Genomic DNA, 15502 nt, shown 5'->3' on the forward strand with positions numbered 1-15502 from the left:
TAAGTGGAAGGCTGAATAAGATAAGAGTCAAAGATCTTAGCATAATACAGTCTACTGCTCATTAAGTATTATTCGATTTTTAAAATTCATTCTAATTTTGCATCACATCTTATTTCTTCAATTAGACTGTAAGTTTCTTTAGAGGCAGGGCTTAATGGTGCATGGATTTTCCCATTCATAGGAGTTCTGACAGAACATGCACATGGTTTGTAATTCAATATTTATTCAATGAATGGACTCTGATTTTCACTGTCAAACCAAAAGTGCTACTGAGATCCCGCCGATGGCAAAAATAGGGTCTCTAGCCTCATTATGAAGTGAAATCATCCATAGATTGAGCTTTTGTGGTGGTGTCACTGGCATGAGTAAATAGCCATGTACGGCATTTCTCCTCTGGATTTGTGGACTGCCTTAAAAATTATATTATACCATGGTAGTCCTAGAGGCCTGATGTATTTGGGCTCAAAAGAAGGAACTTGCCTCATGTATCTCTCTTCCCCTCACAGAGTATGTTTCTAGTCCCGAGGGCTGCAGGTCAACTTCTGCCCTTGGAACCAAAGCAGTTTTCCAAAATGAGGTGGAGCCAGCTGTGTCAAGCCAGGCCAGATCTGCTGTCAGTGCCTTTCCCAAATACATCAGACCCTCTGCTTGTAAAAATAAATTGATACCAATGCAAGAAATTTATTAGGAGATGACAGCATGGTTCATAATGGAAATATGGAGAAAACACAATCCTTCAAAACTGACAGTTTATCCATCATGCCTCCGATTCCTGCGATACAGGCAGACACTGTCACATACAATTCGCTAAGGATACGTCTTCTTGGATTTCCTTATGACAGGAAACTCTGAAATAATCCAGGAGAAGGGAAGGGCTTGTGCGGCCCTTAACATGCTCAAGCCATAAATTGTTAGCCTTAGCAGAAGGAACATGTGGCCAAGGAAATGAATGATGAGGGAAATCAGGACGCTAGGAATTCTCAAAAGCGGCCCCTTCTTTTCTCTCTGGCGTGATGAACTGGGACAGGGGTCAGCGAGGGTAAGGGTCCTCTGCTTTGATGGCCGTCAGTGCCCTGCTGTGTGTCCACAAAGCCAACAGGTGGCAGAGCATCCCTGCAAACATGCTGCCGTTGGCTCTGCTTGAGGTGTGGGGACCACGTCATCTTGTCCCACTAACTTTCCCACTGCGGTTATACCGTTTAGCTTATTATTTATACTGATAAACTGGAGACAACTTAGGAGGGCCATTTTAATTAGGAATAAATGAGAGAACGTTTGTGGGGATCACAAGCGGCCTCATCTTTGCAGGCATAATGAGGCGACCTAGCCAACCCCGTGGCAGGTAACTGTGCATTGTATTAAAACCTGCTTTTGAAAATCTAATCATGGTAATAAATTGGAATGAAATGAACATGATATTAAATGGCAAAGATATTCACTCCCAATTTTGTGGAACCTTAAAATATTTATGTCCTAAACTAACATTCTTTGGAGATTTGCTGTATGGTGCTAGAACCAGGAAACATTTTCAATGAGATAACGTGCATATTTTTTCATTTGCAGATCTTATTGAGTAAAAATAGAAAGTTAATAAACATGAAAAGGAAACTTGAACTAGGCAAGCATAGCCTTGATGGCGTTCTATTTCTTAAGTTATCCTTTATCTAATATGAGGAAAAATAAAAACAGAAGAAATTTCATTTAAGTGTGAATAAGATGCAGGGAAACTTTGTGGTCAGTTTCTAGCTGATAAGGCACAGAGAACATCAGCATAAACTTCATATCCCCAAAAAACTTGCATTTTTATATCGTTGGGGATTACGTGCCTATGAATAGGACATATGCATTCTTGGGTTACTTAAACCCAGTCAAACGCAGGGTTTAGATCCACTCCCCAAAATAAATCCCCAAGAGCAGCAGGGAAATAAATTACATGTTGATCAGATCCATATTCATAGGAACCAGCATTTGAAAAAACATAAGCAGGTCTGTAATTCTTGGACATCGAATCCTTCTTTAAATACTCTCATCCTCTGAAAGAGGCAAATGAACTCTTAATTGTTCACGTTTGTTTCAACCAATCTTCCTGATTCCCAGTCTCAAGGAAGACCTAAATCTCTGTTGACTTTACATGTCCAAATTAAATATATCTGTGTTTTCCTTTTGCTTTCTGTATAAATGCATGCCAGCATGACTTCACATTCACCCAGAGTTTATTTCAATATTAGTGGAAAACAAGCCATTTTTCAGTTTAATGAATAGCATCAGTGTCTGCCTTTTAACCAAAAATGTGACCTTAAACTTGATGGATCTCACCAGAAGGCACATTTTCAAATTATTTTTCTATTGGAGGTTATGAATATCGCTTCCCAAATTATTGTGACAGCTGTGAGGAGAGAGTCCGTCTCAGAGATACAGCAGCTTAGACCTTGCAAAATAGTAGTTCCAGTTGTGAAACAAGAAAAAGGGGTAAGAACAGAAGGTACCAACCATATAGGAGGGGGGAGAAAAACTAAACAAAACTACCTCCTCTGAGCTTTATACAAAAGGAGAAAAGAGTCATGTAAAACAGCTGGAATCCCCATAATTTTTGTTACCACCATTTTTGTTTCCAAATCATTCTGAATTGGGAAGGTGAAGGCCGAGCATTACTGATTCAAAAGAACTCCAAGAAGACATCTGATATTTCTTCCTTATTAAGGATGATGGAGTATAATTGATGTGCCTGGTGTCTGGCCAATTCCAACTTTTTGTGAATGCCGCTTAATGTGCAGACATTATTTTTGGACTCCTGAACGCCAGAAAATAATGAGCTGGCATTCAGCTTGGGTGAATAAGACCCTGAATTTTCATCTAAAAGCAGTTTTGAGTTATTGCTGTAGATAAGGTGTAACTGTGCAAGGGAATTTTATCCATGTTTCTCCCATGAATCATAAATGAGGGGAAAAATTACAGTCTAAATTGCACTTAAAAGGAATAAAGTCTTTTCATGTCATACATGATTTATCAAAATGATCTCATTTTAAGGGTACTGTGGTGTATCTTGATTAATCACATTAGGAAGCATGATCGATGGCCTCTTTAATGGTAACACAGGATTTATTGGCAACATCCCGACTTGAACCAGAAGGGCTAGAAGTAAAATATACAATAGACAGCTAATGCAGATAGGGTGTCAGTAATGCTCTGACTTGTTTTAAAATTATACTGGGAGGCTGAGATGCAAGAGATCCTGAAGCTGCCAGGTGGCAGAGAGCAAATGAGTTTTGCACACTCACTTGTGTGCAGCCACGCTCATGTCTAACTCGTCCCCAACTTATTGCATTGCAAATAAAACCATAAAAAGGAGATGCCTGTGGATTCTGGACAAACCTCAGAAATTTCCGAGAGGAATGGGGGACACTGCCTTTGGAGGTCATCGCTCCTTCCCTTTTCGCCCTATTTCAATATCCTCTTCACATTTTGCTTTAATATCCTAAATGCCTTTTTTTTTTTTTTTTAAAGCCTGCTTGAGTCTGCTCCCCCTAATTTCCTCTAAGGCTGACAGATCAGAGGCTTTCCTCACACTGCCTCTTTTAGACCTGAGGAGCCCCTCCTCGTAATCCTGCTGCTCGTCCGCAATTAATCCTTCCAGTTGCCACATTATTAACACTGCCACCCACAGAGGAAGCCCCGACGCTCTGGACGCTGGCTCCAGACCGAAGCTTCAAAGGTGCCAATCACAGGCTAGCCAGAAAGGTGCCCGCTGTCAGCGTCGGAGGTTTCCATCCGCTCCTCCCTGCTGATCAAACATTCTTCCTCAGAAGATTAATTCAGAGTCTCCGCCCATTTCCTCCCATATCCTCTTTCCCTTTTTGGTTTACCCAACGATCCATCTTTGCTTCGAAAAGGGAGGCCAGGGATCATAGAAGCCCTTTCAAAACAAAAGCAAATTTAAATCCCAGCTGTTATCAACTTTTCTTTCCCCCCTTTCCTTAACCCATTTAAACACCTTAAGGCAGCCAGGATTAGGGCCCGGCCTGAAATGCCATTCTTTGATCAAAGACCCCAAGACTTTACACAAACATAATCACAAGGCAACGAACGCTGCTCTGAGGCCTGAATTGATTTGTTTGGCGGCAGGGCCTGGTATGGGTGTACAAGCCGCACGCTGGTTTTCCAAACTTCCACCATATATGTCCTAGGCCAAGGGACTAAGGAATTATATATTTTTTGCTCCTTATGTCTAAATTGGAGCAACGTCACCTGCAGAATTACCAAAGAGAACAGATTCAGACTCAGGCATGGGGAAAGGGTGTGCGAAAAAGGGAACGTGGGCCATACGGGGCTTGTCTGCTCCATTCCAGGACAGGGTGCAGAGAGGTGAAAGTCAGAGAAAGGGAGGTGAGAAAGAGGCAGTTCCACTGTCCTTGCTGGGGAGCTGGGTTTACATTGGCCAATTTTACTGTAATCTTCTCTTCTGGCTTAGTTATTGTAGTTCCCTATCCCTGCCTCTTAAAGTGGTCTTAGCAGGAGAAACCAGCAGAACCTTTCCCAAGGATCTTTCAGGGCCAGTGAACAGCCACCGTGACTCATTCTCAAGGTCCATTCCAACCATCGCAGACTTCCAGGACTGGACACCAGCACTGACCCACAGCCTGTGTTGAGATCACTGTATAACAAATTCTCACAGTAAACCACGGCTCGACAGGGTTTACATCTGCCATATATATTCCTAGAAATGAAAAATTTTGAAGTCATATAATAAAGAAAGTATTTAATGTGAAGGTTAAGGGAAGATTGAATACCACTCGTCAAACATAAAAAGGATACTTTATAAAGAGGTTTTTGTTTAAGAAATGGTTTAATAGACCTTTTGTTTTTGTTCTGGGTCTGGGATTTATTTTTGATTTCTGATTGGGGGAGGGTTATTTTGTTATTCACATGAGGGAGAGATTATAAGAAATTGCAATTTTACATGATTAAGAACTATTTTCAACCTTGTGCCTGATGCTCCTTTTATCCAGGGTATGGGCAAATGAGTAAAAAAATAAGGAAAAATAGATGAATAGATGATACATAGATAGATAGATAATGGGGGGTAAGGTGTAAAAAAAATTGGGTAGATTGAAATACTAGTGGTCAATGAAAGGGAGAGGCAACAGTATGGGATTATGAGTTTTTTTCTTTTTCTTTCTATTTATTTTACTGGAGTGATGCAAATGTTCTAAAAATGATCATGGTGGTAAATACACAACTATGTGATGATATTGTGAGCCTCTGATTGTACATCATGTATGGACTGTATATGTGTGACGATTTCTCAACAAAAATATTTTTTTAAAAAAGAACTATTTTCCATTGTATCTATACCGAGGCAATCTACTACCTTTTCAAGAGAGATTGTAAGTTCTAACTGAACAGCTTGGAAAGAAAAATCCTATTTCTGGTTGTGAGTGATGAAACTCAACTCAAACTGCTTTGGGGGGGAAAAATGGAGCAAGAGGGGTTTTAATGAGTTCTATAGTTTATAGTTTCAACTTTGGCAGGCCTAGGTGCTCAAACTCATGATCAGGACTTTCCATGTCTTAGTTTTATACTCCTTCCTTCCAGCTTTGGTCTCTCCAAAGGATGACCTCCCAGCAGCTCCAGATCTATCTCTTAACATTTTTCCAGACAACAGAAAGACCTTTTCTATCCTGAAAGATCCTAGGAAAATCTGGGATTCCATGACCTGGTTTGGACCAAGTGCCCTTCCCTGAATGAATCTCGGTGGCTCTGGCCCACCAACCCTAGACCATATGCCTAAACCTAATGCTGAGAGAGGGGCTAGCCCCAATGGAGAACTATGGATTAAACATAAATCTGTTTTAGAATACTTGGTAAAAAAGCCAAGCAGACCGTAGGAACAAATTCCCTTTCAAAAGTAGACAACCCAGTTTTTGGAACTCCTTAACTGCATCCTAGACATTCAAAATATGGTCATCGCTGGGTAAAACTAAGCCCTCTCTTCAAAAGCACAATTTTGAGTCACAACACTAGCACCAAAGGGGCTCTACATCCAAAAATTCCTCCCACAAGAAATCATATATTTTAAACTCTTCAAGTTCTCATTTGAGGCCAAACAGCTTTAACATATAATTATTTTTATTAAGCTTGGATAGCCAATGGAAGACTGGAAACAGTGACAGCAGCTGAAGAAGAAGAAAGACAAGAGAAGGGCTAAGGGCAGCTGCTGTGGTCACAGCATGACAGGGAAAAAAAGTGGGACCAGAAAAGCAGACTAAGAATTGAACTACCAGACATCAATAGATCTTTGGAATGATGTAGGCTCACCCATCCCAAGCCTACAGGTGCATGCTAATAAGATAAAGCTAAACTCAGTGTAGCATTTCCTATCTAAAAGTATAGACTATATTTAGCTAGTAATCAGCAAGTATTAAGTAGTTACTGGTCAATCGCTTTTCGGCCTTTTGGCCAAGATCAAGTGTAAGTAGTTACTGGTCTCGATCACTGGGCAGGGACATGGCTCTCATTTTGTCCACAAGGAGAACAGATAACACCAGGAGAGAACACGTGATCAGGATGAAAAGAGAAGCACAGGTAAGCACGACAGGAGCAACACTCTCTAAGAAGTTTTTATCCTGATCTAGGTAAACTCCGAATGTGTGGAGAAACAAATTCTAATGCACATCTATCATTTCCCAAAGGTGTTTTCCTGTCTCTCCACCACCTCAGTCCTCTTTTTACCTCTTGAAGCTATTTCTAAAAGAGATGTCAAGCACTCTTGCTCTAAATGCACCCAAGAACCCAGGTTCACTGCTATCTTAGTAGATGAAGACAGTGTGCTCTGGGCAACTCCAGTGATTCCCTGAAGCTCCGCATATGAGCTGGGATGTGAATCTGGGACCCTAGTCACCTTAGGACAGGCTACAATACTTCTTCCAGGAGACTCACAGAAAGCGTGCAGGTTTCTCTACTTAGCACCCCAGTGGTACTAGGGTGAAGAAAGTGAGAAATGGGTGCTCTGCTAGGCTGCTAAAGACCTTCTGGGCTAGAGCCCACATGCTCTGTCTACACCAGGACACTAAAATCTGAAGCACTGTGCAGGGTGAATGCCGACATTGTGGAATCTTGAAGAGACTGCTCTGTGCATGCATGCATGTACACCCACATTGGTTGTAGAGGAAGATGGGATACAAAAAACTCCAAGTTCCAAACACAGTCTCTTTTCTTATAAAGTTAACATTATCAATCCCAAATTTGTGAACCTTTCTAGATATGGACTTTACTCTGTCCTGTCTTCTCCCAAGACACAGAAAACAGACGCCTGCCTATTTTAGACCTCCAACAAAAGTTTCATGACCCCTTAAATTTGAACATGTTACCTCTATATAATTAAATATTAACTTTAATCCTACTAGCGTTTTTACTATTAAGTGGCTAATTATCAAAATTATCTGTTGTGTATATATTCACAGAGCTGCTCATGAAAGAAGCCTTTTTGGCTTGGTTTTTACTACCAATAATTGTTGACATCTAAAGTTTTCATTCATCTAAACATATATGCAAATCTGTTCCTTGAGAGATTCCAGACCAACATATGTAAGATAGTATTAGGTGAAAAATGACTAACCAAGTATCATAATTTCCTTATTATTCTAGTAGCCTCATGGTCCCCATAGCCAGAGAAACATTGCAAATTTGACTTGCAGCTTTATTTCCTAGAGAAATAAATCCTACCGTGGTCCTCAAAAATCTTTGAACTCTTTGCACAAACAGATTTCAGTCTAAAAGAGCTCAGTCACTGGCAACAAATGCATGAACCTTCATCAAGCAGCAAATCATCTTCTGGGTATCTATAACGCTTTCGACAGTCCAAGTTCCAAAAATTAAAAACAAAATAGAGAAGGGGAAGGGGGTGAGGAAAGAAAACAGAAAAGAAAGATACTTTGGGGGTTATTTCTCAAATGACTTTCCATCCATCAGACCATTTTCCCACCATTTCTGGACTCCATTCTACTGTACCAACAGTTATGCTGTACCAGTTAAAGACAGAAAGATCCTATATGCTCTACAAGCCCTCCTTTCTCTTCCTCCTTTATCCAGGATCCCCAGGCTCTGAAAGGCAAACACAGCCACACAAACCCTTCCAGGTTTCTACCTTCTTCCAGTCTCTGGGTTTATCCTGCAACTACACATTCATAACCAGCTTGCAGAAATTTTGACTATACTATAGTAAGAACCACCATGGAGACATGCAATCTGGATGGTGACAAAGGGCTAAGAGCTAAAAGGACTCCAGAAACATTACTTGTGGAATTTGGGCCCATGGTTTGGCTGGTATGAAGCAAACTCCACTATATTTTCCAAAATGGGTGTCTCATCCCTGTGCCCCCTGCCTTTACCAGGGAATGACTGTAGATTTCAACCACGTCAACCTGTGTTGGAGCGGGCTCAGTTCCTGACTACGCCCATAATGTTATACACAGTGTAAGCATCCTTAGGCCACCTTTCTAAAAGCAGAAACTGGACCAGGCCTCCCCTCTGCTTAGAAACCATCCAGGGACTTTCCTTGCTTTTGTGATAAATAAAAAGCACCATACACCTGCCCAGCAGGTCCTCGTGTCCTGGTGTGGGACTCCCCCCACCCCTCACCCCCCACCCCACCTTCAACTGTGTCTCCCTCATAAGCCCACTTGTGGCCTCTTTCCTGTCCCTTCAATGTACCCCACCCTGCCTCAACACCTTACACAGTCTGGTCTTGCTTCCTAACCCTCTCCCCCCAACATCTTAACCTTGTTAACCACTTATCTTTCAAATATCAACTCATATATTGCTATCTCAAGAGAGGTTTCCTTGACATTACTATTTCTCATACTTCCAAGAGCCCTGTATTGCCTTGTTAGGACATATTATAATTTTTGATCCTATTTCTTTACTAAATTTGCAGGATATTTCCCCCTACTAGACCATTTGCTCTTTGAGGGCAGAGTCCCACACCTGGCAAAGGCCTGGCTTTTATATTCTAAATAAATACAGGTTAAATGGTGAATCAAATGAATATTTTTAATTGAAAAAACAGCCCTCCCCAGTCAAAGGGTGTGTGGATGAGAGTGGCAATGAGTGTCATTTTGAGCATGCGTTGGGGATCGTAGAGTTAGGGGGCAGCGTGTGCCACATTCTCTGCACTTAGGAACCCTGTCTGGGTGGGGGAGATGGTCAAACCAGAGGGCAGTGAACAGAGTAACTCAGATCTGCTCATTTCAAGCACGACCCAGCTGAGTCCTCATATGTGAAAGGACTTCAAGTTAAAAGTTATTTATGCCAAAAGGAGTCATTCAAAGGCAGTTTGGAGCAAACAAAGGAAAACCTCCTTCCTCTACTCTGGGCTGGCCTACAAATGAGAAACACAAAACGCGCCTGTAGTTTCCAAGATGCATCCAAGTGACGTCAGCCTGGGATTTGGGGTCTGACCGGAGCCAGGACGTCCATTAGCGATTGGCGGTCCCCCCTGCCATGTTCAGCTTTCTTTTGCTCAGTTTTCCTTTTGTCACACCTTCCTTTCTCTCCTCTACAAATGATGGAGTTTTTCCCCCTTTTGCCTGATGAATGAGTAATAAAAACTTTAATCTGAAGGAAGACACGGGCTTGACCCCAGCAGTGGAGCTGAGTGCCCCAAGAGTCACTGGGTCCCACTGCCCCAGGGAGCGGGGGAGAGCTGGAAGGCTTAGAGAAAGCCACGCAGGGGTGGGCAGGGCCGTCTTTGGGGAGAAAAGCGAGTTGTGCCGTGGCCCTCTTGTCACACAGCTCAGTCGGCAGAAGGGGGTGCTGTAGTGTAATCTATTTAGGATGCAAATAGAGTGCTTTTAGAGCTACGGATTAGAGCTCTGTGCTAGCGGGCTGCCGGGCAGGTCCCCGGCAGTAAGAAAGGTTGAGCTCCCTCCTGCTTGTCACTGCTCACTGAAGGTCATTAATAGAACTCTGAATGATGTTATTAAAGGTAAGCATTAAAAAAAAAAAAGCTGATACCAACAATAACAACAGAAAAAGAAAGTGGGGGGAAGGAGTAGCAATCCCACTCTAAAGGAATTCAACTCACCCAGCTCATTGGAAATTTGTTTATTCAGGATCACTGGAGTTCAAGGATTTTAATAGCTTTAGATTGACAACTACCTACCACAGATGCACTATCCAGTCAATGATAGGGAGGAAGGAAGCAAGGGAATCAAAAAAGAAAGGAAGTAAAGAAAAAGGAAGGAAGGAGGGAAGTCATAACCCTTGGTGAGCATCTGTGTACTAAGAAAAAGAAGGAAGAGATGACTATAGACTAAATAGGTTTTACAAAGGGGCCAGGGTCAGTGCAGGGGAACACCTCCCCTTTCTTGGTTGAACTTCCGTAGAATAGAGAGAAAAAAAGTCAGCTTGTATTTATGTTTTATTTTCTGACCAAGTCAGGTGTTCATTCTGCCAAGTGGGTTTCCTTTTTCCTTTTACTTCAGCCAATTCCTGTTTTCTTTTCCCCCTATTGGAGCTCCCCAAGACTCATCAAAAACACGATTTAATTACATCTCTGGGAAAAAAAAAAAAAGGGAGGAGTGTAAACATGACTCCTTTTTATCTCCTGATACATCTGGACAAGTAGACAATGTGCTAAAACAAAATAAATCTGCCCTGACAGTCACATCAAAGAGTTCAGCGAGGGGCTTGCAGCTACTTTCAGCACAGGAATGCTGTTGCTAAGCATCGGCCTACAACTTATCAGGCCCTGGAAGAAATGCTTTTTTTTTTCTTTCTTTCAGGGGGAGATGAGAAGATTGGGGATTTTCAGGGATTTTGAAGCTCAAAATGAATTGTGTGAGGGAAAGGGGTTTTGTTATGTTGTATTTCCCTTTTCACGCACTGTCTATATTTCTATAAAGGTAGTGCATGGATGTCTCCTAAAAAGTGGTATTAGGTCTCACAGAAATAGGTGATTGCCTGACACTTTCTATATTTGCACCCCACCTCCTTTGTGGGAATTTCTCTGTAGGAGAACAGCTTCGCCACTAGCTCAGGGATCTAAGGAAATAGCTCACATTCACCAAAGCCAAGAGTGAAAAATCCATAAGTCACCATGATACAAAATAAATCACCCAACATCACAAACCACAAACATTTTTCTAAATGGCAGGAAATGGAGCATCTACTTCAGCAAACACAACACAAAAGAAAACAGAGAAACCCCTCACCGCGTCCCTCCCCCAAAAGAAACCAAGTGTGAATTGCCATGTGGACTGAAACAAATCTAGACAGATGACCCGAAATACAGACACTGTCTCACAACTAGAGTTTCCACAGTAAGACACAAAACCTGGACAATACCTTCAGCCTTTCCTCCCACTACCCCCCAGTAAGATGCTGAAACAGGTGAAATTCAGTCTGATTGCCATCCCATATGCTAATTCTCAAGAGGAAACAACAGGGGAATGAGATCTCCCACTTGTCAGGAACGCATCTTCAGGTAGGAGACTTGGCCCCATTTCTTCCCTCCAGCAAGGCTACTAAATTTATCTTGGCTGAGAAATGTGAACTGAACATGAAATGGCACTGGTGAGACATAAACTCCTTGAGGACCTGGGGGCGCTCTGGAGAAAAAAGAGTCCAGGTCAAACGAACCAACAGCTTTCAATATGCAGCAGACAATGCCAGAGAGAATTTACCCTTGCAACGTAAGGACTAGAAATGTGCAGATACATTACTCTGGCCCACAAAAGCCATGGACATTTTAAATAAGCAGCTGGCTATTTTCTTTTCTTGAATCAAAGGAAACAAATTCGGAAACTACTACAATGTGCACATGGAATAACTATCAAGCACATGAACAATGACCAAATTTGCGATACGGCACAAATAACACCTACCATTATCTCTAGCGCCATCCTATTTATTAAACAATGACGGAGGGTGGCAGTAACCATTTTATTGTCCCGTATCACTCCTATTTTCTAAATTAAACAAAAGGTTATTTCTACTGTTAACCACACAGACATCTGTCTAAGTTTGGTCTTACATAATACTTTTGGCCAAGCCTTACAGAAGAAGAGAAATTATGTTCTGCAGTGTTTTGTTGTTGTTGTTGTTTTAAATTTTGCATGCTGAGTTGGCTACTTAGAAAGCTCTTTCGGTTCATAATCAAAGCAAGAGGCTATTGTGTGGTAAATTCATAAATAAACTTTGGCATTTTTTTCCTAAAACATGATGAAGCAAGCACTTGGTCCTACCCTTTAGCTTCAATCCAAGGGCAATGATCTGTATTATTAAAGATATAGGTCAAACCAGCCTGTGTGTCTCCATCCTCTGGGATGTTTAAGAAGCCGCTGTCACATTACCCGTATCTGTTGTGTGGCTTCTAATTATTCCTTTTGGCAGTTTTGGATTTCAAGTGATTTCTCTTACATGCATGTAAAAATTTATAAGCTGTTTTATATAACAGCGTGAGTTATTTCCTTGTTTATAATTGCAGTAGATGCTGATAATAGAAAAATGTGCTAATTTCATTGACAAGGATAATGATAACTAAATATAATCTATACTAAGTCTTTCTGGAAACCTCAATTAATACTTCCTATCAACATCCTGAAATTGGAATTTTTGTTTTCAATATAACTCTTTGAGAGCAGGACCATTTTTCTCCTGAACATCTTAACTGGAGAAAAGGCATGGATTTTCCACTCATCATCAAGATTTAATTTTCATCCAGAAACATGGGTTAAGTTGCCACTATGTGCAAAGGACTCAAGGAAAGAAGTTTAATGGTTTACTGAGTGTCTAGTAGGTACTCAGCATTGGACACATAGGCCATCTTATTTCATTCCCAAAACAACTCTGTAAGGTACACAGAATATCCCACAAAGGAATCCTGGAGGAAACTGAGTGTCTGGATGCCACCATGGAATTTCATTTTGATTCTGTATTCCCAAGTCTGCCTGACTCAAGTTTTGTTCTCTGTACCACCCTGAGATGAGTGAACCATGCTGTGACTTGAAGCAGCTTACAGTCTAGTAGGAGAGAATAAGATAAGGAAACAACTACAATACACGGAGGCACGGAAACATATGTTCTAAGGTATAAAACAAAATAGCCCTGAGGCTGAATGATGGAAGAGATGTTCTCTATTCCAAGGAGAAGTACAGAGAACCTGTTCCATCATTTGATTCTCACAACCATGTGAAGTATGGTGGAAAGACTCAAGATCTCTATTAGACAGACAAAGCAAAGGGCCTTTTCCCACAAATTGATGACTTGCCCATGATAGAATACAGCCTTCCTGGATGCTTTCCTCCCAAGAAAAATGACGACAACGTCTAGACTCCGCAAAATGCCCTTCCACCCAGGGGCTTCCTCCCCATTCTTCTTAACGACAGCCTGAGTTTAAATACTGTGCCACCAAAAGCAGCTATAGGATTTTTCTGGATTTCAGAATCAAACACGCCTCTGCCTGAATAGTTGGTATCCCCATATGTGATAACCATGGGATCTCAGTCTATTTTTAGTTATAGACATTTATAACTCCTTAAATACTATAATTTCATAAAAATATTCATAAGCACAAAGCCATATGTCAGTTTCTAATGAAAACATTCATTTTATTTTTTCTCTACTCTGCCACTAAACACCTGCCCATGTACAAGAAATAGTTTATAATAAATCTGTCATACCTAATATACTAAAACTTCCCCTCTTGATTTTGGAAATGGACTGAGAGTTTCTTTCATATCTTGGGAGGAGTGGGGGACATGAGGAGTATTATTTCCTTTATAAAGATATGAAGAGTGAAGTTCAGTAAGTCCATCCATTTTATCTGACCTCCAATCTTACAAGGCTTGAGTCTCAGGCCTCCATTTCTTTGTAATATGAAGATCAACATCTTTCTAAATGGTAAGTTCATTCATCCCCACACCCAGCCAAAGGGTAGCCATTACTAGTGTTTTCAGAATGAGGGCCTGAGATGCAGAGATTAGAGGGATTCCTCCAACTCTTGACCAAAAAAAATTTTTTTTTTTTTTTTGCATGGGCAGGCACTGGGAATCGAACCCAGGTCTCTGGCATGGCAGGCAAGAACTCTGCCACTGAGCCACCATGGCCCAGCCTCTCTACCAAATTTTGACCTCCAGGCAACATTCCTGAGAGGAATCAGAAAGCTACTCTGAAGAAATAAGCTGTCTGCAGGGATGGTTCCCACCAGAGGAAGAGAGGGTTCAAAGACATTGTAATTGACCATTGTACAAGCAGACCAAGTAAGAAACAGGAAGGAGCACAGAGCTCACACATGTCCTCTTCGCAGTGTTTAGCTGCAGTATGAGGAGTTTCCCGGTCTTGGTAAAACAGAGACAAACAGATGTATTTTAGGGCTAGGATGACCTGAAAGACAAGTGACAGAGACCATAGCCTTACCTCTAAAGAAATGAAAATATTAATAAATCTACTCTCCGTGGCTGCTGGATGTCCAAATTGGTTTTTGACCTCCATTTAAGCTGCAAGTCTCCTGAAGGACTCAAACATCTCAAAACATGTAGACATGCACAATGTATATAAAACACATGGTACATGGGCATATAAAAGGCGTTTCTCTCTCCCCCTTCTTTCAGCAAGGGAAGTTTCTGGTGTGTGAAACTTCTGGGAAGTTTCAGCAGAGGGGTCTAGCTGGTACATTCTAAGTCCCATTGCCTAATCTATGAACTGCTTTGGCTTTCAACTGGTTGATTAGGGGTTACAAACCAATAATTTACCTTCATTTTCTAGTACTTAAATTTTTAGAATGCTATGGAGATATGGTCCCTTCCCAGATGGGTTTATGTCTAGGTGGGTAACCTAATACCAGAAACAATTAGAGGGCAATAAGAGTTAAGAGATAAGAAGAGAGGACTCAATAGAATTCAAGTATCAGAGGGTCACAGAACAATTATTTAAGGCCTGTACAAAAAACTGAGTAGAAAGGCATGCTTCAGGGAGGAAAGGACTCTCAAGGTATGCCTTTAAAACACATCTTGTTTCCTCTGCCTCGTGTGTTGTTGCATCTTCTTGATGAAGATCTATTCATCCTTCAAGGTCCAATTTAGAATCATCTCTTCTTTGGCTTCTCCTGGGCTTCTGGGACCACACGGCCCTTGGTGGACGCCTCTGATAGAACACTGGGCTGTGAAGTGCATTCTTGGTAGACTGTGAGACTTGCGAAGCTACTTCTTTCCTCATCTTTGAAGTGCAGGTACCAGTCCAAGGCCTGACACACAGAAGGGCTGGAGTTAATGATAAGTAAGGTTCCAGGGAAGGGGATGAAAGCCATTTCAGACTATTCCCATCTTTGCAGCTGCTTGTCCTGTGCTGCTTGGGAGTAGCTGACAATATCTCACCAGGTTAGTCTAAAGTGACATGGGATTTTTCCAACACATGGCTGGTATCAGCTCCTTCCCTACACTGCTAACTGGTTGGGGGTGGGGGAGGAGGGGTGAGATGTTAGCATGATGTTTTACTCAGCAGGCAC

At 41.6% G+C, this 15502-nt stretch overlaps 1 protein-coding gene across 17 annotated transcripts in view; it reads right to left on the bottom strand.

The window, feature by feature from the left end:
* LRMDA (leucine rich melanocyte differentiation associated) overlaps positions 1-15502 on the bottom strand; it is a 1434085-nt gene that overhangs the window by 355717 nt on the left and 1062866 nt on the right. Inside the window, exon 9 of one of the 17 annotated variants that reach the window (XM_077124813.1) lies at positions 14913-15241. The exons of the other annotated variants lie outside the window; for them this stretch is intronic. Coding sequence (XP_076980928.1) covers positions 15083-15241 — 159 coding nt within the window. The 3' untranslated portion in view covers positions 14913-15082. Of the gene's footprint in view, positions 1-14912; positions 15242-15502 lie in introns of those variants that run through there. 17 annotated transcript variants of the gene reach the window in all.

The sequence above is a fragment of the Tamandua tetradactyla genome, chromosome 13 (genome assembly GCF_023851605.1).
Source record: "Tamandua tetradactyla isolate mTamTet1 chromosome 13, mTamTet1.pri, whole genome shotgun sequence".
NCBI lineage: Eukaryota > Metazoa > Chordata > Mammalia > Pilosa > Myrmecophagidae > Tamandua > Tamandua tetradactyla.